General features: G+C 42.6%; 1 protein-coding gene across 4 annotated transcripts in view; it reads right to left on the reverse strand.

Moving 5' to 3' along the window:
• The window catches only part of CALCRL (calcitonin receptor like receptor), a 98,162-nt gene that overhangs the window by 34,423 nt on the left and 39,636 nt on the right, over positions 1 to 24,103 (reverse strand). For 3 of the 4 annotated variants that reach the window (XM_006114813.5, XM_075933772.2, XM_075933771.2), the window contains 6 exons: positions 10,091 to 10,180; positions 8,600 to 8,693; positions 8,148 to 8,292; positions 6,656 to 6,766; positions 5,576 to 5,688; positions 2,840 to 2,931 (listed from right to left, as the gene is read on the reverse strand). In XM_006114813.5, the coding sequence (XP_006114875.1) occupies positions 2,840 to 2,931; positions 5,576 to 5,688; positions 6,656 to 6,766; positions 8,148 to 8,292; positions 8,600 to 8,653 (515 nt within the window). In that variant the 5' untranslated portion in view covers positions 8,654 to 8,693; positions 10,091 to 10,180. Of the gene's footprint in view, positions 1 to 2,839; positions 2,932 to 5,575; positions 5,689 to 6,655; positions 6,767 to 8,147; positions 8,293 to 8,599; positions 8,694 to 10,090; positions 10,181 to 11,454; positions 11,597 to 24,103 lie in introns of all 4 variants that reach the window. The other variant, XM_075933773.2, reaches the window with a different exon arrangement.

A 24,103-nucleotide genomic window follows, 5' to 3' on the forward strand; every position in this document is an offset into this window, starting at 1 on the left:
ACCTGATAGTGTCTGGTTAGGAGGAGTAACCCGAGCCACATCCAGAGGGTAGGAAGAGAAGAGAAGAGAAGAGAAGAGAAGAGAAGAGAAGAGAAGAGAAGAGAAGAGAAGAGAAGAGAAGAGAAGAGAAGAGAAGAGAAGTAGCTCCCATCCCAGCTCCATCAGCAAGGTAGGGATCTTTATTCCACCATGCCTCAATGCCTCTGACTAGTCTGAGGAAGTGGGTCTGGCCCACGAAAGCTCATCATCTAATAAACCATCTTGTTAGTCTTTAAAGTGCTACATTGTCCTGCATTTTGCTTCAACTACCCCAGACTAACACGGCTACATTTCTATCACTATTCTGACTAGTCTCTCACTCTGGAGACTAGTCCCTCCTCACTGTGCTCTTGTTCCAGGGACCAATCCCCATCATGCTTTCCCCCAACACCCTCAGTCAGCTGGTATCGCATAGGGTATGTCTATACATCAAAATTAATCCAAAATAACAGCCGTTATTTCGAATTAACTTTACTAGTGTCTACATAGTCAAACAGCTATTTCAACATACATTCGAAATAGTGGAACACTTATTTCGAATTCGGTAAACCTCATTCTACGAGGAATAATGCCAAATTCAAAATAGCTAATTCGAAATAAGTGCTGTGAAGACACTTATTTCGAAATGGGGGGCCTCCAGCCTTTCCAGGGTGCCCTGGTGACCACTCCAGCCTCAAACAAGAACACTCGACTCTCTCTCCTCCCTCCCCAGAATCCTTAAAGAGGTTGACTCTGGCCACAGTGCCTGTGCCAGTTCCAAGCCTGCCAGCCCAGAGCCAGCAGTCACTGCCCCTGACCCAATGGCCCCAAAACATGAGCCAGCAAGCCACTGGCAGCCAGCCATCCACCGCTCCCCAGGAGCAGCCTGCCAGCTCCCTGGAGAAGGTAGGGTGGAGATCATGGAGCTTACTCAGGTTTGGGGGGGTGCCCCCAACATCCATGATCTCCACACTAGATGGAGGAACGTGGCAGGATAGCTGCCAGTCTGACCACCAAAGGCCATATGCAAACCCAGGAGCAGGTTCACATGAAAATCAAGTTGGTCCAAAAAGACCCCCAACCCTGAGTCCTGAGCTTCCCCTCCCACTTCTTCCCCTTGCTTCCCCCTTCCACCTCCCTCCTCCCATGTTTCTCTCTCCCACCCTCTTTCGTCCCCTCTCCCACCTTCTTTCTCCAGTCTCACCAGTTTCATCCTCCCCCCAAGTTTTGTTAAATAAAGAGAGTTTGTGTTCATGAAAATACATGTATTTTATTTGACATCAGGAAGGGGGGTTGGGAGGGTAAGTGGAACGATGTGGGGGAGGAATGAGGGCAGACCAGGGAGGCTCTTAGTGCTCCTCAGGGAGGAAGCTCTCCCGCAGGGCCTCCTGGATACTGACAGCCCCCCGATTGACCTCCTGGATGGCAGCCTGCAGAAAGTGCAGCCAGGCACACAGCAACGCGTTCACGAGAAGCACCAGAGTGCCCAGGGGCCACTCCGGCTCCATGTTGCAGCACGCTGTGTTGTTCCGAGTGAGAGTCACCAGAGCACACAAAGACACAAATGCTTTGCTGTCCCTCAGGGAGGTAGGCAAGCAAGCAGGGAAAGCTGAGAATCAGCTGCCCGGGGTGAGGGTCCCTTTAAGCATAAGCCTCAGATAGCAGCCACACATATAAACTCCTGACCTGATGCCCTGCTGGACATGGTTCCGGCCTTCAATGCAATTCAGTGTCCACTCAGTGTGGAAGCGCTATTTCAAAATAGCAAAATGCTATTTTGAAATGCATTTTGTGTGTAGATGTGCTATTTCAAAATAAGCTATTTCGAATTAACTATTTCGAAATAAGGTATTTCGAAATAACACTGTAGTGTAGACATATCCATAGAGAACAGTGCCTGGTAAGCTCAGCTCCCTGCACCGGATCTCCTCCTTGCCACAAGTGGAGTCACTAATGTAAAATCCACCTTCTCTTGCAAGCAAGGGCCTGCTCAGCTGCAAGAAGCACATCTAGCTCAGTAAAAGGAGTTTCACAGGAGTTTGAGGCTCTGCTTAAGAGACTATTAAAACCATTGTCCAGCCAGACACCATCTGAAACTTCACCATCTGAAAATCAGTGACACTTCTTCACTATAAATGATGACTGCAGCAAAAGTCAGGATGGGTGACAGGATATTTGATCTCCAAGGGGTGACTGGTAAGGGGAGACATGGGGAACCACTGGCCAAGTGACTCCTCCCAGCTTGGGGAAGGGCTAAGACAACTTCCTTCCACACCAGGCCCCATTGGCTGCTGGCCGGCACCCTGCCTCTCCCACCCATGGTATTTGGAGGCATGTGCCCCCTATGTGTCACTCCTGTGGTCCCCGATGGTAAACAAAAAATTCTGGCCAATTACTATTGATATAAATGTCATTCATAATGTTGTGTATACATTTCTATAATCAATGTCAAAAAGAAAAAGAAGGGGTAAGAATGCAGAAAATGGATTTTAAAGCCAGAGACAGGACAAATTTATTCTAGATAATTCAAAAGAATAATATCCTTAATTATTCACCGTAAATAGCTGTTGTTTCAGAAAACATTAATTAAATTATTTCTTCTTCCTGTTTATACCCTTTACCTTCTTAGGTTTCTGGGAAATTCCTATTATGATGTACCTTTGAATGCTAAGAGATTCAATTATCTAAACCCCTATATTCCAATAGGATCCCTTATTAAAACTGTAGGGTATCTGGTATTTCTAACTACCTGATTACCCAGGAGTATTGTAGCCAAAGGAATCTGGTGAAAGATTCAAAACAATTTTTTAAATATACTTACTTAAAATAAAAGAATATGCCAAGGGAAATCAAGAGTGATATAATCGAAAGACTGTGCCCAATGATGGCCAGATAGAACAAATTCACTGCGGTCTGCAATAAAGAAACAACATGTAAAAAACGCATTATGAGCAATACAAACATACCGTAGATAAAAGCACACCCCAGCAGACCTCTGTTACATAGAGAACAACTGTAAGGGTATGTCTACAATACCATCCTAGTTCGAATTAGGGTGGTAATGTAGGCAACCGGAGTTGCAAATGAAGCCCGGGATTTGAATTTTCCGTGCTTCATTTGCATCTCGCCGGGCACCGCCATTTTTAAATGTCCGCTAGTGCGGACTCCGTGCCGCACGGCTACACGCGGCACGGACTAGGTAGTTCGGACTAGGCTTCCTAGTCCGAACTACCGTTACTCCTCGTGAAGCCTAGTGAAGCACGGAGTCCACACTAGTGGACATTTAAAAATGGCGGCGCCCGGCTTTATGCAAATGAAGCCTGGGAAATTCAAATCCCGGGCTTCATTTGCAACTCCGGTTGCCTACATTACCACCCTAGTTCGAACTAGGGTGGTAGTGTAGACATACCCTAATGGATTAAAAAAATGAAAAATATTATAGATCAATTGTGAGTCAGCTCTAGAAGTCACTGTAAGAGGATTCCTTCTTCGTATAGCATGTAACATTAGTGGCAGTCATGTTTAATACTCATGTGTCAGGAATATCTATTAAAATGACATATTAACTACATCTTTTCTGTGTATTTAAGCAGTCCTAGTTATTTATGTTATTCTGCTAGGAACTTTCATGGCTAAAGGTTGATTAATCAAATAATGCTTCCCCTCCACAAAACAGAAATTAATGTGGTTTGGACATGTATTTATATAATCCTTTAATGTAGAACCCTGGTAGGAGTTGTGTTTATTTAGGCCCTTGAAAGAAATTTCCTTCTAAAACAGGCTACATTTGCCATGTTGAAACTTTAGCTTTCAATCAGTTTTTCAGGAAAAAGATGAAATAAGGAAAACTCAATAACAGCTAAGACTAAACTTGGGTCTTAAGGCTGTCTTCAGTAAGCTGAATTAAAGAACTTTGAAAAATTAGGCAGTGAGGAAAAACTCTGGGAAAACAAACAGTTATAAAGACCCTGGAAGGCAGTGGAGCAGCCTATCTTCTGTATATTTCCAGCCACATTTTACAGAGAATACAGTTATGACATTTGTTCCATTTATAATCTAAATTAGAAAAATTCAGTCTCATGATTTGAGGAAAAGCTAATGAAAGAAATGTGCTCATTAAAGCTTTTAGCTGTTCTTCAGTGTGAATGATTGTTCAGTGCCCTGAGATATGCTAGAGAGACAGATTGTTATTCTCACTTGCCTTCAATATTAGTACAAGCCACTACCAGTTTCAGCTGAGGGAATATTTTCCTTTATCTGTGATGTGGCTGTATAACACAGAATAGCGTAAATATAGAATCATAGAATCCTAAGGCTTGAAGAGACCTCAGGAGGTCATCGAGTCCAGTCCCCTGCCCAAAGAAGGACCAATCCCTACTAAATCATCCCAGCCAGGGCATTCTCAAGCCGAGCCTCAAAAAATATATGGAGAATAGATGGCATTTTAACAAGCTGTTTGTTGCTATTATTGTGTATACATATGTTGTGCTTCTCTTGTAAGATATCTAATTGACATCTCCAAATGCCTATGGATAGTCCATCTTTGAGACAAACACCGTTCAGTGTGGTCTAATTGTTCCTCCAGATCCACATATACAGATGAAGACTCCCATATACAGGTGTGGCCTTGCCTGTGTGAATAATTGAGAGATATTCATTGCTTGGACCCTGTAAATGACTCTCTGTGGGAAGAAGAACAAGTGCCTTGGGCACGGAAGGAGGTAACATGTGCCTTCCAAAGCCCCATAGTTTTGTGGGGAAGATGCACAGGAGTACAGCTCCTTCTAATTTTTCAATTTTTGAACATGTTTGATGAAAAATGGAAACTTTTTTTTTTTTTTTTTGGCTAAAACTAACCAGTTCTGCTGAGGAGTTAGTCTGAGAGGTGTACTAGCTATATGCATCTGCTGGTAGTGAAATTGTTGCAATTATGACTTCTTAGAATGGGCCAAATTATTGGCATATCCTTCTGAGATCTGCATAAATCTTGGAGATTTATAGGACCTTTTTACTTCCACAGGACCAATTCTGAAGAAATTCATAGCAAAGATTTGAAGAACATCTCTTCCAAGTTTTTGTCCCTCTTTGCACACATAATTGCACTAGCTCAAGTGGACACAATAGTGTATCCATGGTAACACAGAGAGTGGAGGCAAAGCGTAGCCATTCTAAGTATTCCCATGGTTCTGTTAGGTTTGAACTTGGCATGGCAAAGCAGTGTCTGCATTGCTTGTGACTACTCTTTGAACTTGTATTTATGTAGACCCCTAGCTTTTAGCAAAGTGATAGTCCAAGAGTAATTTAATGTACTTCAAGCTGATGTAAAATTGGTTAGGTCAGAATCCAGCCCTTTGAGTCTGATTAGCATGCATTCCTCTCTAGTTGCTTCTATAGCTTGCTGTCCTGTCCCTCTTTCTAAACACATTGTACAACAATCACAATTAAGAGGCAATGAAAAAATGAGTGCATTAATGACTGTCATATTTGCTGGGTTTTGAAGTTTCAAGACTGTTAAAAAGAAGCTTTCTACTCATGGTAACATGCATTCTTCTCCTACCTTTACTTTTTCATGCGTAAGGAGATTACACTGAGTGTAATTTGTCCACGTTCTGTTGCTTTCAGGGTGTCTAAACCAGTTTCCATTTTGGTCACAAATCTTTGTCGCTTTTTCTTTAGCCAGCCAAAATTGGAAAGAAAAAGCAAACCAACAAAATAATAGTCAATACTCAATGTCTGTTTCTCCATATCTAGTATTTTGTAGCTTATGAGAACTGGCAAAGGACAGAGATTTATTAGTGCAAAAAGAGAGCTTTCTTATATTAATGTGAATTTTGAGAACATGATGGCCATTGTGTTTGCTTGGCAATGACAAGCAAAGAAAAATATCTTTATATCCTGCAATCTAGTTATTCTAAAACTACATCATGCCAATTATTAGAAAACCAGATGGCATGTTAAGAAAATGTAAAGGTCTTATGTGACAATGAGAGATCTAAATTAAAATCTGACATTTCAGTTTCATAAATTAGATTTAGAGAGGAAAGAAAACATCACGAGAAAAATTGCTTATTATGCTGACAGTCACTGAAGGAATTTCAGTATCAGAATGCTTTCTGCCAATACTGGGCCAAACAGTAGTGAGCTAAATGCTCCCAGGCATGAAATAAAATTAGGAGACTCCAAAACACTCTGCTTGACCACATTGGCATGTTTCAATTAGGAAAATAGGTCAAGGTTGATAATTTTGGTGGGGGGAAGTAAATAACTATGAGGAGCTGAATTGAGGTAAAAATATTTTACCACATGTCTACACTAGGGAAACATTCTGGGTTAGCTAACACATGTTAATGAACCCTGAGCTTACCTCAATTTTTTATCATTTACACAGTCTCACAGGAGCATTTATCAATGTAGGAGGCACAGGAGTGAGTGTCCTGCCAGTGGATCTGTTGGATCTGGGCAAGGAGCTGGTGTCTAAACCTAGTGAGTGAGCAGTAGCTTGGGACCTTTGTTAGTATCTGGTGCTGAAGGCCTGAATCACTGATCTTTGCTTTGTGGTTAGGTCAAGAGGAAGAGTAAATCACCTGAACTACCATTTAGTTAAACAAACTGAACATACAAATTCATAGTCATTTACCTGATGGGTTAAAGTCCTGAAAGTAGTCAGGACAACGTTGTACTGATACAGATCCTGCTGCAATATCATTCCAACACAACCAACCGTCCCATGTTCTGTTGCAGTAAGAACCTACACACATGTGGACAAATCAGATGATAAAGTTTGGGTCCTGCATTCACAAAAACCTTAAAACAGTTAGATGTAAAATCTGCAAGAGAGAATTAAAACCATATAATTTCTCTATTCAGCCCAGGTCTCTTACTTGTAGCTTTAAAATCTTCAACACACGATGGAAGTATTTTATTCAAAAGCAATCTTCTGATTAAAAAACTTAAAGCAATGTTTTGGAATGAACTTTTAAAGGATAAAGTAAAATCTTAGCTAAAATGTGTTAATTAAAATTCTATCTAGTTGGATAAGAGGAAGAGAACTTTTATTTGTGCATACATTCATTTAATTAAGATGTATTTAAATTAAATCATCATAATTGTGACTACAAAGTTCAAATCTGCATATTATACATACTGCCAGGACTAGGAGTATGGCTATGCAGTGTTTTACCTAGTCACAGTCCCTAGACACAAGTGGTTGAACTAATCAGTTTAAATTAAAATAATCTTTGTCAGGGTAAAGAACAAACTTGTAAAGATATTGCTTTTATTTACTCAGCAGATCTATAAGATATGCACAGAGCCATGTTTGATAAGATCCTGGAAGACAGAAACTTGCAAGAGTTACTTTTATTTTTCAACTGCATAAATATCTGCCTTACCGATAGATGATGATTTAATCAGGAAAAAAACCTCACTCTTCTCCCACCTTCTAAGATGCATATGTTTTTTTAAAAGATTTAAACAAGTAAAGTGTATTGAACATTTTCACCAGTTCCTATAAGATGGTTGTGTCAAAAGTGGATTACTATTGAAAAGGTATAGAATATTTCTAAGACCCAGAAGTTAGAAGAAAGCAAGGATGCTCCAATATGTGAACATTTCCAATTAATTAAGTATACAATCTATTTAATATGATGAGACTTTCAATTTTCCTAGGAACATGCATCATCTGTTGTAAGGGGTAGGAGTATCTATAATAGCTATAAGAGAATAAACTTTCTTCATTTTTATCTGTGCTGGAATTTAATATTTTATTTATCAATATATATAAATAAAGCACTAAGTCTGTAGTTGGTGATGTTCAAGGCAGCTAACATTGCAGCACCTTTCCATAACAATGTTCTTCCTCATTGCTATAACAATCATACTTGTCTTCCTGAAAGTTACAGAAATGAAATTCATGTTATTGATTTAAAAAAGCTACTAAAAAGACAAGGAAGGAGGAAGTCTTTAAAGTTCCTTAGTTATACAATTCAAATCTACAGTCTAGTTCCTATATATATTGCTTCTTTCTTTCTTGTTCTGTGTTTGTACATCACCTAATATATTAGTCCCTAATCCATTAGTTGTAAGCATTATGGTAAATAGAGTAATAAATCAGAAGATAAATCATTTACCTTCTTTACTGTGAATAGGCTCTTGCATAATTTTCTGATAGCATTCATACTGTGCTGTCATTATTTTATTCCTAGTCACACTCAATTGAATGATGTCTTCTGTCACATTCCAAGACTTCTCCTTTGGTATAGCAACGGCAAAAAACTAGGAGGAAAAGGAGATTTATATATGTATTTCTGTAGTAGCTTTAGAAAAATGTACTGTGAAAATAATGGTAACTTCATATGTATATGTATATGTATATGTATATGTATATGTATATGTATATGTATGAAGTTACCATTATTTTCACAGTACTTTTTTTCTGTATCCACTACAGTGGATCTTAGATATTAGAGCAAGACAAGAATTTCTATTTTGTATTTCCATATTTACTGAGAAGTCAAGGTCTGTGCAGTGCCTCTGCAAACTGAAAGCAGAAATACATGCTAAGAAAAATGTCAAAACTCACCATAGTAACTGATAAGAGGAGCAGCAAATGTATGATCCAATTTCTCTCCATCATTAAAGCTGATGAAATATTTCAGTTCAGCAATCAGATCAAGCTGTAATGGAGAAGTTGTAAGAAAAACAAAAGTAATTAACATTATTCAAAATCTACTGAAAACTGATTAAAACAGGTGCCACTTCTCTTTATAATTCAGTATGATCAATATATCTAGATCCCAGCTGTGACCCCATTTCCATGGCTACAACTCCTGCCACACTGGTGGAGCAGAGGGGCTCTAATCCACAGCAAATCACTAGCAGACAATTCTCATGACATAGGGAAAACCCCATGCTGATGCATCTGTGTTGATCCTGCACCTCTGCCTCCACCTTCTCCCAGCATAGGGACTGTGTTGAGGTGGGGAAGAGGGTATGGCAGAGCTGTGATACATCAGGTGTGCACTGGGAGGATCTGTAAATGTCCTGACATCAATGGTGGAATTTAGATATGCCCAATAACAGCTCCATGTGGTATCCAGGATAGAGCTGGAGCTGGCTCCGTGATGGCCACACTCTGGCTAAGCAGAGCTCTGGTTCAGGAGAGAATCTGCCCTATTACACTATAGGTCATTAAACATGCAGTAAATTCTGGCTCCATGTCAGGGTTGAAACCCATATGTTAAGTAAAGCTGCAGTTCAATTTATATGAGCATTTAGCTGTCATGTTTAAAAAGGAAATTCCACTCCTTCCTTCCTTTTACTACTGCAACACAGATGGAAAAACTAATCCATAGGCACCAAGCTTAGGCTAAAGTAACAGCTTCCCAGGGATGATGGGAGTCAATGCAGAGATGAACTGTGAGCTGTAAAACAGCTTTCATATCTGCTAATAGTTGGGCAACCCCAAATATGGAAATATCTGGTCTTTGTGGAACGCCTGTAACATCTCCTCTGTAAACATAGTGATGTATTCCCATTACTCAGCAAGATAATGAATGAATAAATAATTTAATAAATTTTAAAAACCTGAGTTCTGCTCCTTGTCTGTCAGTGTAAACAGTGTGGGAACAGGATGCCACTTTACATGTAACAGATGCATTAAAAATGTATTTCTGAACACTTGTAAATTAAGTTCAGCTCTTCAAGAGGCACCTTTTTACATTGCAGTGCAGACTGCACTATGAATGAATCTTTGAACATTGAAGTACAGATCCATAAATGCCCCTAAAAAGGTACAAAATTGCTTTCAAACCACATAGACAGACATAATTGATCCTGCTATGGGAAACCCAGTGGAAACAGGTTGAAAGGACTAAATCTACAAAAAGTTCCCCCTGCAATGATTTAACTCCTTATTGTTCCATTGTAGTAGTAATCCACAGGACTGTAGAACTGAGCTTTAGGTTGTGGATAATACTACCAGAGCTTCTTTAGAACTACTTAAGCCACAAACATCATATTCCAGGTTTAACTGATGCTGATGGAATAACACTCTTGAGAGTCAATTACTTACATGCAAAACTGTGTCCAGATTCCAGCCACATTTTCCTTTAGGTAATACTCACTCTTGCCTTGGATATTTTCCTCATCCAGCAGTCATGCTCTATAAGAGATTGATAACAATAAGCAAACGATTGAGCATAGCTTAACCAAAGGGAGTCATGGCACACAAAATCCATTGCACACAAAATATTCTTATATACATAAGGATGATGGTAAACAAGCAGCCAATCATTTATATTTTTATACAATGCTGAGTACAATGGGTCCTTGAGCACTTGGAACTATTGTAATACAAATCATTCCTAAAAATTCTTACTGTGTGGGATGTAGTCTGTGTAATGTTTAGATTTTAATGAAGTCTTAAGGGGCCAAATCAGGCCAGGTATAATTTTATTCACTTATAGTTGTGCCTGTTCACATCAGACATCACCCTTTCTTTTTCCTCTTCTGCTGTTGGTATGTAACCCTCTAGCAACTCCTGCCAGAACTTGCCCTGGTAATATACTGAGATGTGGTTCAAAGATGGCTTCTTGAGAACTGTTAGACAAACAACAGACTGATTAATATGCATGGAATGCACCTGTAGTGTAGCAATGACAATTTCTGGGGGGAAACCCATATGTGAAAAGATAACTTGGTCTGCTTGCTTACTGCTCCACCAAATAATCTACAGAATGACAAATTTCTTTCTTTTTTATTAGTACAGTAGCAGCAATATTCTGTATTGCACATCATGGTAAAACACGACTTCTATGGAACTGTGTTTTAATAAAATATGGACTTGTCTTGTAATGGAAAAATCTTTCACCGCAACCACATACACAAAAGAAGCACCAAAAAGCTAATTGGTAGAAATGTGGTCACCCTTGTAGGTATACTCAGTCAGAAGGCTCCCAAGCCAGAAGCTTTATCAGATTCTTTGAATATCAACCTGATCCTGAATAAGTAATAAATATGTAATCGGCAGTATTTTAACATTTTATTGCAATTTTGCCTTAAAAGAAAGTTAAAATAAATTCTTTAAAGTGGGTCCCTGCAGTGACTTTTTTCTGACTAGGAAGAAATACAGGACTGTTGAGTTAGCTTCTAACCAGACTCTTTGTAAAAGAAGCATCTAAATAGTATCTGTGTATTGAGCAAATCATAATATGATCCTAATGATATGGCGAGTTTTGATCGTTAGAGTTGAAGAGCCAATTGCCTCTTAGGTTATACCTGTGTACCTCCATTTACTTCAGAGAAGTTGTACAGTGTAGATGAAGACAGAATTAGGCTATTCTGATTCAAGGTGAAAAACTATTGACATTTGTTAACATTGAACTCTATTAGCCACCCACTAGCCACATATTTTTTAGGTAATGCTTTTGTAAGCACCTCATATCAACTCTTCCAGTGGCCATGTTCAAACTTCAAGGTCTGAATTGCTTGAGGTAGACAAGAGATTAACTCACATCTACAATGCCGAGTGCTTCCTATCAGTGTCCCCGAAGTTGTTAATGTACACTCAAATTTATACCTAAGGAAAGAAAGTTTTTTCCTGGAGATGACTTCTTTTTGATATAATTACAAAATGTGCAGGCAAGGTTCTGGTACTATACATCTGGACTTCATTAAAGCATTTCCTATGTCATCTCATGAATTCATTAGCTCAAAGTTTATTCTATTTGGTTTGGATAGGAACACTGCTATATAGATTAAAAACTGGATGAAGGATAAATATCGGTACATAGAGTTAGGTGGCTGTTGAGATGAAATCAATGTTGAATCCTATAATCCTATTCTGTTTTAATGATCTGAAAGACATAAATGGAATTCAGAGATGATTCCAAGCTGGAAGGTGATCAAACAGAAGTAAAGAAAAAAATACTAGAGTATCTGTGGAGAGAACATTTAACTTGAGAAGGAGTCAGGTTAATACACTCAGGGGAATATAACCAAATACAAAGGTATTTGATGACAAGGAAAAACAGAAAGCATTAATGATGAAAGAAAACTATGAATAACAGCTTAAAAAATATTCCCATGGTGGAAGTCTAACTCTACAGTAAAATTGCAAACAATTAAGGATGTTCATATAGGCAGCTACTCAGCAATGTAAACTTGGCTGTTTTAGGGGGATAAGGTTTGTATTTTTTTTAAATAAATATTCTCTATTTACAGATCTAGGATAGCAACATTCCAGAGATACTTACATACTTTAAGGATATGTCTACACTACAGCATTAATTCAAACTAACTTAATTCGAATTAGTTAATTCAAAATAAGCTAATTCAAATTAGTGAATCTAGACCTAAAAACTAAAACATTTTGCTAATTCGAAATAGCATGTCCACATTGAGTAGACCCTGAACCGAAGTTAAGGCTGGCCGGAAGCAGTGCTGGTAGGGCATCAGGTTAGGACTTAGAGTGTGGAGCTGCTGCCTTAGGCTAGCCGAGGGCTGTGCTTAAAGGGACCCGACCCCCACCCCGGACAGACAGTTCTCAGGGTTCCCTGTTTGTTTGTGTCAAGGGGTACGCCCCCGTCCAGGGGCTCGGCCCCCTCCGACCGGGCCTATACGGTACTCCAGAGTCCCTAGGCCCAGGCCCCGGCCCTTCTATTAGGGTATGCACGGTAGCAGAGTCTCAACACGAAAGTCTCGGCCCTTCTATTAGGGTATGCACGGTAGCAGAGTCTCAACACAAAAGTCTCGGCCCTTCTATCAGGGCATATATGGTAGCAAAGTCCCACCACAAAAGTCTCGGCCCTTCTATCAGGGCATATACGGTAGCAAAGTCCCACCACAAAAGTCTCGGCCCTTCTATCAGGGCATATACGGTAGCAAAGGCCTAGTTGCTCTGCGAAGCCTCCCCTGGCCCGGGGTTTGTTTGTCCAGGGAAGGGGAAAACGGGTGGTAGGGGGACCCGGGCCCTCCCTCTCCACCGGGTCCCAGCCCAGGGCCCTTTAGGCTTGGCGGGGGATCCGGCCGATACACGCCGAGCCAAACTTTGTATCCCTTGCCCTGGGCTGCTTCCTACCACGTCCTGGTTCCCCCCGGGCCCCTTCGCCTCTCAGGCAGTACCTGTCGGGGTTGAGGGCGCGCTCCTGCCACTCTGGGCCGGCGGCTGCTTTCTCCGTGTCCCGGTTCAGCGCGGGCGACGACTCTGGACCCAGCAACTGCAAGAACTCCGGTCCGGCCTGGTCTCCTCCTTCTCCCTGGGGCCTCCCCGCCTGCTGGGCTCCTCCTGCCTTTATACCCGGCCGCTGTTGGGAGCATGCCCAGCAGGGTCGGAGGGGCGGGGCCTTCTCTGCCAGCTGGGCCTGAGCTATCTCCTGCTCGTTAGTGCGGGGCCTGTCCGCCCCGTCACAGTTTGTCTAACTCGATGAGGGACAACAAAGCAGTCCTGTCTTGGAGTGCCCTGAGTGCCCACACTAGGCACATCACAGCACTCAGCCATCATCTTGGCTGCACTTGCCGCAGGCTGCCATCCGGGGAGGGGGTCAATCGGGGGGCTGTCAGGATCCAGGAGGCCCTGCAGGAGAGCTTCCACCCTGAGGAGCCCACAGAGCCACCCCAGTCCTCCCTATCGGAGGCTCGTGCCCCATTCCTCCCTCACCTCCTTCCACTTACCCCTTCCTAGTCCCCCTTCCTGATGTAAAAAATAAAGGACATGTGTGTTCAAAAATAGAAACTCTCTTTATTTAACAAAACTGGGGGGGGGTTAACCTCTGGGGAGACTGGGAAAAGGAGGTGGGAGAGGGGAAGAGAAAGGGTGGGAGAGGGGAGGGGGAAACTTGGGAGGAGGGAGCTGGAAGGGGGAAGGCAGGGGAAGAAGGAGGAGGAGAAGTATAAAACTATGGTACTCCATTTCTTCAGTACTGTGTACAGATGTGGTCTCCTCACCTCACAAAAATATTTTGGCCTTGGAAAGGGTTCTGAAAAGGGAAACTACAATGATTAGGGGTTTGGAACAGGTCCCATATGAAGAGAGGCTAAAGAGACTGGGACTTTTCAGCTTAGAAAAGAGGAGACTGATGGGGGATATGATAGAGAAAATCATGAGATGTGTGGAGAGAGTGAATAAAGAAAAGTTCTTCATTAGTTCCCATAATATAAGGACTAGAGGATACCAAACAAAATGAATGGACAGCAGGTTTAAAATTAATAAGCGAAAGTTCTTCACACAGCACATAGTCAACCTGTGGAACTCCTTGCCACAGGAGGCTATGAAGGCTAGAATTATAACAGAGTTTAAAGAGAAGTTAGATAAATTCATGGAGGTTGGGTCCATGGAGTGCTATTAGCCAGGGGATAGGAATGGTATCCCTAGCCTCTGTTTGTGGAAGGCTGGAGATGGATGGCACGAGACAAATGGCTTGGTGATTGTCTTCGGTCCATCCCCTCCAGGGTACGTGGTGCTGGCCACTGTTGGCAGACAGGCTAGTAGGCTAGATGGACCTTTGGTCTGACCCAGTATGGCCATTCTTATGTTCTTATGTTCTGAGCTCAGGGCTCAGGGTCGGGGGTCTCACTGGACCAACTTGATTTTCATGCAAACCTGATCCTGGGTTCGCATGTGGCCTTTGATGGCCAGGTTGGGAGCCATGCGGCTGTAGACGGCCGCGTTCCTGTGCCTAGTGCAGAGATCATGGACGTTGGAGGCCTCCCCCCAAACCTCGATGAGGTCCACGATCTCCGCACTAGACCAGGCGGGTGCCCACCTCTTGAGGCCCTGGGCAGGCTCATGGGAGTTGCCAGCCTGGTCCTGGGAAGAGGTGGAGGGCTGGGTGGCAGCAGGTGGCTGGCTCATGCCGTGCCAGGTTTAGGGTCTGCTGGCAGGGTGCTGGAGGCTTGCAACTGGCACAAGCACTGTAGCCAGACCGTACCCCTTTAAGGGCTCTGGGCCTGGGAAGGGGAGCAGAAGAGTTTCTCTGGTTTGGCCCAGAGTGGCCACCAGGGCAACCTGGGAAGGGCTAGCCTCCAACTAGTTCGAATTAAGTGGCTACACAGCCCTTAATTCGAACTACTTAATTCGAACTAGGCGTTACTCCTCGTAGAATGAGGTTTAACTAGTTTGAATTAAGTGCTCCGCTAGTTCGATTTAAATTCGAACTAGCGGTTTGTATGTGTAGCCCCTATTAAAGTTAATTTGAACTAACAGCTGTTAGTTCAAATTAACTTTGTAGTATAGACATACCCTCAGAGATTTGAAGGCGAATAGTCTTAAAATAAATTTAAAAGAGTTTATTCCAGGCCAGAGGGCACCACTGAGATCCTCTAGTCTAATCTAACCCAAGCTATAGAACTTCCCCCAAATAATTCCCAGAGCACATCTTTTACAAGAAAAATCCAATCTTAGCTTAAAAATTGCTAATGATGGAGAATCCTTGGTTAATGATTAATTGATTAATTACACTCACAATTACACTTATTTCTAGTCTGTATTTGTCTAGCTTCAATTTTCAACCATTGGATCATGTCAGGCCTGCCGACAAGTGGGAAACAAGGGAACAGTTGCTCCAGGGCCTGGCGATGCAAAGAAGCCGGGGCTCCTGGCCACCAACAGTGCTACTGCAGGACTGAAGTGGCGTGTCATACTCCTGATGGCTTTAATGACTGGGGAGAGAGTGTGCGGCATGGCAGGCTCTGGGCAATGTGGATGGTTGGCTGACCCAGGCCCTATCCCTTACAGGAGTGAGGCACGGCACTTGCCCAGGGGTTAGTGGAGCCTTTCGGCATCCCTGGATCATGTTGTAAGTTTCTCTGCTAGACAAAAGGGTCCACTGTGAAATATCTGTTCCCCATATATGTACTTATAGACTGTGATCAGCCCATGTTTAAAGATCTTTTCGTCAAGTTAAATAAAAGGATCTGCAGCTGGACCTCATCTTGCATGAAGTGTTAAAGCCAGGTAACAACCCAGATGCACCACATCCCTTCATCAAGAAGGAAGACCTGAATGTATTATGTGAGAAAAGGTCCAACCATGGAGTCTATAGATAGAGGAGAGGGGAGTGTGAAATACCTAAACTACTTCTCCCACCAAATGGCATTTCAGAATTGAAATATTTTGGTTTTAGACCAAACTATATTGTTTTTTTCATTCTTTGCTGAAAACTGAAAATTTTCCTTGGACCTAAACCCCACTTTCTGACTTGTTGGAGTTATCACTCAATTAAGATTAAGTGGGAGACAACACACCTACATGGCTGCTACTGAATCATCTGTCTACTGGCTGTAATTGACAACTCCATAACGAAAGAGAAAGAGTATTACTTCAGGGGTTCAGCTAGGATGAGCATTTTAAAAATAAATCCATCAAAAATGCAGCTTGAAAGAAACATGGTGGAAGCTGAGGACCGGGATGAGGTCTCGTGGTGGGTAGAGGAAGCGCTACAGCGATATCCTTAAGAACACCTTGGTAAAATGCAGTATTCATGCTGACACTTGGGAGAGGCAGGTGAAGGATCTGGTAACCTCAAAGACCACCATCAAGAATGGTCCCTGACATGCTGAGATCAAGCAATGTCTCCATGAAGAAGATCAGGGAGCCCAACGTAAGGAGCGTGCCCAGGCCCGCTTCGACGTCACTGGTGTCGGTGCTGACGGAGATAGAGACCTTATGTGCATCCACTGCCAGCGAGTGTTCCTTGCCATAATTGGCTTAATTTCTCATCTACATTCTCATCAGATATAGGCACCCAAGGGGAAATATCGCTCGATCCAAGGGATCCCAGAGAGAGAGAGAGAGAGAGAGAGAGAGAGATGGAAGCTCAGACACTGAGTCCCTTCTCTTCCCTCAGACCATTAGGTGCTGGTAACAGATTCAACAATAGGGCTTCAGTGCACACTTTAGATAGGGTAGCTAAGTGTGATTTAATGTATTAATTGATATGCAGTAACAGTTCTTTCTGGCTTAAGTATGCTCTAAAATAAAGTCATTAAAATTACCATGGAGAATTTCAATAGTAAATCAGTTCTTCAAATATCACCCTTGTATTTTACTTTTATTGCCTATTGTATAGAATATGGGAAAAGTTAATCATCTGAACTGTACTTTTCTTCTCTTTACTATCTTCCTCTTAGCCAAATTATTTCAATTTTTTATTATTTTTTCTATTATTTCCATTGCCTTTGTAGCATCTGTCATTGTTAGCAGTAACATCTACTGCAGAAGGCAGAGCTCCACAACTGTAGAATGACCTGAGCCAAAAAAGTCACTCGTAAAGCTTTAACAGATGTTTGTATTCCTTCCCCTTCCTGCTTTCTCCACAAAGCCATTTTGCCTGCACCAACAGCTATTCTACTTTTACTCTTTTCCCTTCCTCTCCAGAGTAAATGCTATCCTGCTTGAACTCCAGAAAGGTGTCATTTTAGCACCAGAGCAAAGGGAGAACATAGCCAGAAATATCAGTGCCTGAACTTGTATCCTCTGGACCGGGGTGGGCAAGACAGTCTCTGGGGGCTGAATCTGACCTGCCAAGTTGGTTGATCTGGCCCATGGCTGCCCTACCGCTTTCCTGCCCCCAGGCCAGTTGAGACCTGAAGACAGGGGAGCATGCAAAGTCTCCTCCCCTTGCAAGGGGTGCATGACACCAGAGGGAACCGCCAGCTGTTCAGAACAGTGGGTGGTTCCCTCTAGGCACCGTGCATCCCTGGCAGGATGAGGGACAATGGGCAAGAGACTTTGTATGCTCTCACAATCCCAGGCCCTGATTCTTTTCCCACTGCTAGGGGCAAAGTCTCCCATTGTTGGCAGGGACGCATGGTGCCTAGAGTGAACTGACAGCTGTTTAAAACAGCTGGCAGTTCTCTCTAGCCACCGAAGGGGTGGGGGGTAAAGACTTCATGTGATCCCCTGCCCTCAGGCCAATCAGGGCTTGTGGATGGGGGAGCACAGGAAGTCTCCTGTCCCCACATCTTCCACCCGAGGCCCTGCCCCTCCTGGGGCAGCCCAGGACCACTTCAGAAATTTGTGAAGTAGCCCCACTTCAGAAATTATTGCCTATGCTTGCTCTGGACAAAAGAGGAAGCAAGCCTGGAACCTTGACATTATTTAGGCCCTAGTCTGAGAAATGCTACACGCTTTTTTGTGTTACAGACCTGGGTATCTATTATTTAAGCATTTTTACATAAATATATACTCTTTCTTTCTCTCTCTCTCACCCCCACTCACCCTCCCACAATGGCTATGTGCTACACAGCAACTTTTGATTAGATTGCAAAAGGAGAGATTTTGTAGAATGAATGATGTAAGCTCCATTTAGTGTTGGAACCATCAGGAAAATCAGCAGCACTGGATTTACAGCTGTATATTCAACCTCTTTGGTTGAGAAATTGGAGTGGATGTTTTATGACAACACTCTGTCAAAGAGAGAGAAAGAGGGGGATAAAGAGAGAGAGAGTACTTCCTGATTTTGAGTGGTTGGAATTACCCTGAGAATCACTGTTCTCACAGTATTTTGTTATTTTTGTTCCCGTTTAGAATCAGAGAGTGAGGAGGCATTTCAAACCTCAGGCAAGTGTATAGTTTGGTTCGGCTGAAGATATGGGCAAAGGACCAAGCTGGAAATTATCCAGAGTGTTTCATGTATCCCTAATTCAAATTGCCTGCTAGGATATTCTGACAGTTTCGAGGAAGTCTCAAATCAAAATCATATTCCAAAGGGAACAGCACATACCATCCCATACTTGCAAGTGCTAATCACTCTCATTTACTATCAACTTCTGGGGGGCTCTGCATCTTACAAGATGGGGAGGTCATTAATAACTCCTAATTAAACAGCTTCATTAGCAGTGGTATTAAATACATCTCAGTTTAATTGACAATGCTGAAGGTGGACTGCAAAGTGTTCAGGGCTACTGCAGAGCCAGGCAATGCATTTTGGAAATATACTTAATTTGATAAATGCCTTTTCAGACTTGGAGGGATTGGTTCTCCCTTTGCAGAGTTTGAGCAAAGGACAGCCAGATCCAATTTCAATAGCACTAACCCATCAACCAAAGGAGGTTAGCTGACAACAGTTTTCAACTGTCTGTTAGCCAGACCTCTAACAATCAAAGGGAAACCCCATTATAGCAAGCTGATAACTAATGTGTTACATCCAAAGAGCACAATTCTAGGTCACTAAAATCCCCTTTTCAACACTGCTTTGAATTAAATCATAGACAACAGCACTGTGAGAGTCCCAAGACAAGTGAGGCATTTTGCCAGCCACATCATACAACCATCTTTGCAACCCCCCTAGAACTGCTCTGATTGCACTTGTGCAGTGGCAGCGAAGCGTTAGCTTCTCATGAGCCTCAAACGCTTCCTTGCTGCATGCACTTTCTCTGGAGAAAGCAGGACATGTTACTTGGTGGGCTATGTTGCATCTCGTTATAGTTCTTGAGTGAATTGATATGAATATGTTGGATCCTCATGGTAAACATTAAGTCAGGCAATGGTTAGATTTTTTTGTACTGCACCAAATTAATCACTAGTGCAACTTAATTGGGATTTCAATGGGATTGTTGCATTCAGCATACTCATTTTACGGGTTGAACTCTCTAGTCCAGCATCCTTGGTACCTGACTGGTGCCAAACCAGAAAATATTTGCCAAACCATGGGAGATCAATATTGTCTAGCAGCATTACCAACACTTCTTCTGCTTACTGGGCTCTTAGAAGACATTTAGGGGTAAATCAGGGCTAAATAACACACAGAACACTGAGAGCCAGGACCAGCAGCTGTAAGCAAACTTTATGAAAACTTGGCCACACCCATGTTGAGTGAACATATGGCTAACTAAAATCATGCCAGGACACAGATGTTGCTGGACCAGAGAGTGCTGAACTAGAGAGATTTAAATAGCAGTTAACCTTTTCTGTTCTGCTGCGTAACTATTATCTCCCACATCTGAACAAAGCAGAAGAGAAGGAATTAAGTCACTTGGAACATATACTATTTTTCAAGTAATACTCTTAAAATCATTGGATATATTTATGGCTGGTTCTGAGGGTGTGCTAGTGGTGGGAGAGGCTCACAGAGCCATTCCCACTGCATGGCAAAAGAGGCAGCTATATTTTGATTGCTGTGGACCAGAGGAGGACAAGGCCAGAGGGCACATCCAGCAGCACTCTGAACCCTAGAAGAGTGGGATTTAGGGTTGGAGAGAGGGCCTTCCCTGGTATCTCAGTTGGTAAATACAGAGCAACATTGGAAAAGCATATTAAATAGATGAGGAATAGGAGCAGAAAGCATTGCTGGAATTACACTGATGTTAGCCACCCTGGAAGTGTTATGATACCTGCTCCTGGTTTCTGCAGGGATAATGATTTCAGAGGTCTTCACACAGCTTAGTTCTGTTTCCTCAGACTCACTGAGACTCAGCATATACCTTTGCAAATTATCTAACATAAAAACTTAAAGCTGTTCTGCCTGCAGAACCTCCAGAACCTTCAGCAAGAGTTCTACATATGAAGAGGCTGCAGCATGAGGCCTGGTGTGCTCTTCAGGGAAGCACGTGAGAAAATAAAGTACAGGTTGAACCTCTCTAGTCTGTCACACTCTGGTTCAGCAACATCTTTGATCCGGCATGATTTTAGTTAGCTGAATGTCCACTTATCATGAATGTGGCCAAATTTCCCATGGTCCTATAAAGTTTGGCTACATCTACACTGGCATCATTTTCCGAAAATGCTTTTAACGGAAAAGTTTTCCATTAAAAGCATTTTTGGAAAAGCACGTCTAGATTGGCAGGATGCTTTTCCGCAAAAGCACTTTTTGCAGAAAAGCGTCCGTGGTCAATCTAGAAGCGGTTTTCCACAAAAACGCCCCGATCGCCATTTTCGCGATTGGGGCTTTTTTGCGGAAAACAGTACTGTGCTGTTTACACTGGCCCTCTTGAACAAATAATTTGCGCAAGAGGGCTTTTGCCAGAACGGGAGCAGCACAGTATTTCCGCAAGAACACTGACGATCTTACATGAGATCATCAGTGTTCTTGCGGAAATTCAAATGGCCAGTGTAGACAGCTGGCAAGTTTTTCCGCAAAATCAAATGATTTTGCGGAAAAACTTGCCAGTCTAGAGACAGCCTTTGTGTACAGCCACCAGTCTTGGCTCTCCATGTTCTGTGCTGTTATTTAGCTCTAAGAGTCCAGGAAACGGTAGAAGTACTGGTAATGCTGCTAGACAATATTGACTCCTGTGCTTTGGCAAATTCTTTGGTTCAGCAATGGTCAGGTTCTAAGGGTGCCGAACTAGAGAGTGAGTGTACAGATTGTTTGCCAGAGTGAGTGTACAGATTACAGAACACCCGGTGGATAAGATTACAATACACTGGCTTGTGCACTTTCCCCCATTAATAGATTTTGGCTACCATCCAATTACATTTCTTTCCCATGTCCAGCAGATATTATAAGCAGTAATCAGCAATGTTCTTGGCTGTTGGCAACAATATTGTAGATCTTAAGAGAGGAATCAAGATATGCTGGTAGCACTATTTTTAAATTTTTCCCCCTCTTAGTAACACTGTCTTTTGTTTTCAGTTCCAAAGTGTAATTAGGTTGTAAATTGTTATTATGAGAGCTCATAGGACTGTCGCTCCAGGAGTAGGATTAAGAGAAAGAAATCTCTACAAGCTTCTTCTTGAAGAACTTTCTCAACAGTTGCTGCATTTGGGGCAAGGTTTTCCCTTTTCATTCAGGATAGCCCAATGTGCATACCCACAAAGGTTGTGGATCCTTCAAGATCAATGGGAGGCGAGGGCTATTCCAGTTTTCATGGTTATGGGCCACTGCATCAACTCTGTCTCAAGCAGAGCTACACTGAGGATCTACAGGTGCTTCCCCAATGTGCATATGGGAGGTTGAGGAAAGGAGGAATTGTGAAAGTCTTATATAGGTTGAGGCATGACTGACTGTGTCATTAAGGAATTTGTGGGGGGAGGGATGATGTGCTTTTTCTTTGTCCTGACTCATCTTTCTCTCTCCTAGACTAGTCTCTACTCTTTCCACCCATTATGAGGATACCCTGTAGTGAGCCTTCTCTAGACTATGGAGACAAAAGGGGGTCAGAGATGTGAGATGTAGCCTATAAAATGGGGGCAGAAGATTAATGTATAATCCTGCTGTATTTTATCATGTATCTATAAAATATCTACTGGTGCTAGATAAATAAAACCTTAATAATCATCATTATTTTTCAGAAAAGGCACTTAAGTCATTCAGAGCAGAGACAAAAAGCTACTGAGTCACTTGAAAACATTTTATAGTTCATAATATTTCCTGTCAACAGTGCTAGCTATTTTGCCTTCTAGAGGGAAGAAACAATCACAGTCGCATGGCATTGTACCATTACACCATCATTTCTACCTTAAACAAAGCAACAAAAGCTGCTAGCATTCATAAAACCACTTTCGCTGGGAGAACTGGTAAGAGATTTATGCCTATTTTGTTAAAAAATGGTTGATATCAATATAAATTAGATTTAGCTTTTAAAAACAACTGCACTTTGTACTGCTCTTGGCTTTAGACTAAAATTAAAATTAAAACGTTTCCCTTTTTGAAGGACTTCTGAATAAAACCACCAGTATGTTTAGCCACACACACATTTGTAAACAGACTGATACTGCTGCCATGCCAAAACTCCTTGCTCTGTTCATTAGGACATTATTCAAAGAAGTGAGATTTAATGTACTCTTAGTAACACTTCTGGATTACACATGAAGTTTCTCCATTTGTTGAGGAACTTGTTCCACCCAGTACTCACTATAGGTTGCACCTCTATAAACCTCTATAAGTCGGCAGGTCAACGGATAATCTAGGATCAGAAAGTCCTGGCACACTGTGGAGAGGATGGAGGAAGGGGGTGGCCCAGCATGATGCAGGGGTGGGGACGGGAGCTCAGTGCAATGCTAGGGGGAGGGGCAGGAGCCCAGCATGATGCAAGGTGTGTGTGTGTGGGGGGGGAAGGGACAGGAGCCCGGCAGTTGGGCTGTGGCTCTGCTGGGCTGGGAGGAGGAAGGCCATCATGCAGCTCAGCTGGAGTAGGTGGGGGATGTCAGAGGGACGGACAGGAAGCCTTGAGCATGACTCAACTGTGCTACCGGAGGAGCTAGGAAGCCTGGTGGGGCAGCAGGGGAGCAGTTGGGGCTGGCAGCAGGGGGGCCAGAAATGACCTTCCCTGATCTGGAAAACCTCTCATGTAGGGCCAATCAAGTCTCAAGGATGCTGTACCAGGGAAGTCCAACCTGTACAAATATTGTACTAGACGATTTACCCAGCATTCCTCAGGTCCTTAACTCAATTCTCCTTAACTCAATTCATTTTTGTTTTTCTTCACTTAAATCATTGCTCTGGGGTGGGACTGCGGAAGAGGGGTTCAGTATGTAGGCTAGCCCACTCTTCTCATACCGTAGAAGCTTGGGATCCAGTCAGAAGAGCCTCTCCATGTCCATTGCACAGCCAGAGGGGACTGGCTATGGCAAGTCCAGGTTTCTCTGCCCCCTGCACTTCCCAGGCTGAGTGAGGAATGCAACAAACTGTGCATTTTCCCCTCACTCCCTGATGAAGAGGAAAAGCCAGCGATGTTCCTGTATGAATTGAGAGGAAAAGGAATTTCAGCCTTCCGCACCCTCTCTAAAGAGGTGAGAGGCTCAAGGCTCCCTCCTTGGATGGGGAGGGAGGGGCACCCCCGGCCAGCCCCTTTTACCTGCCTGAAGATTCTATCTCTTTTTGATTTTCTGAGATGCAATCCTATACATTGCTTTGTGTTATGACAAGAGACAGCTAAATACCAAATTTGGCGGTCCTACCATTACCATTTAGGAGGTGTTCTGGAACAAACAGTCCCACAGACAGATGGACAAATTCTCTCAAATATATAGTAGATTTCAGAGAGCAGCCAACAAATTTTCTGGTTTGAACTTTAAAATGCATTTTCCAGTGTAAAAGAAATTGCACAGGCAAAAGCTCCTGGTTGCTTTGTATGGTGCTTGCATGGTGCTTTATATTGAGAATTGCTACATTAGGCCATCACATTCCCCCTAAAAAAAGGTGGC

The sequence above is a fragment of the Pelodiscus sinensis genome, chromosome 7, assembly GCF_052426305.1.
Source record: "Pelodiscus sinensis isolate ZL-2025 chromosome 7, ASM5242630v1, whole genome shotgun sequence".
Lineage (NCBI taxonomy): Eukaryota > Metazoa > Chordata > Testudines > Trionychidae > Pelodiscus > Pelodiscus sinensis.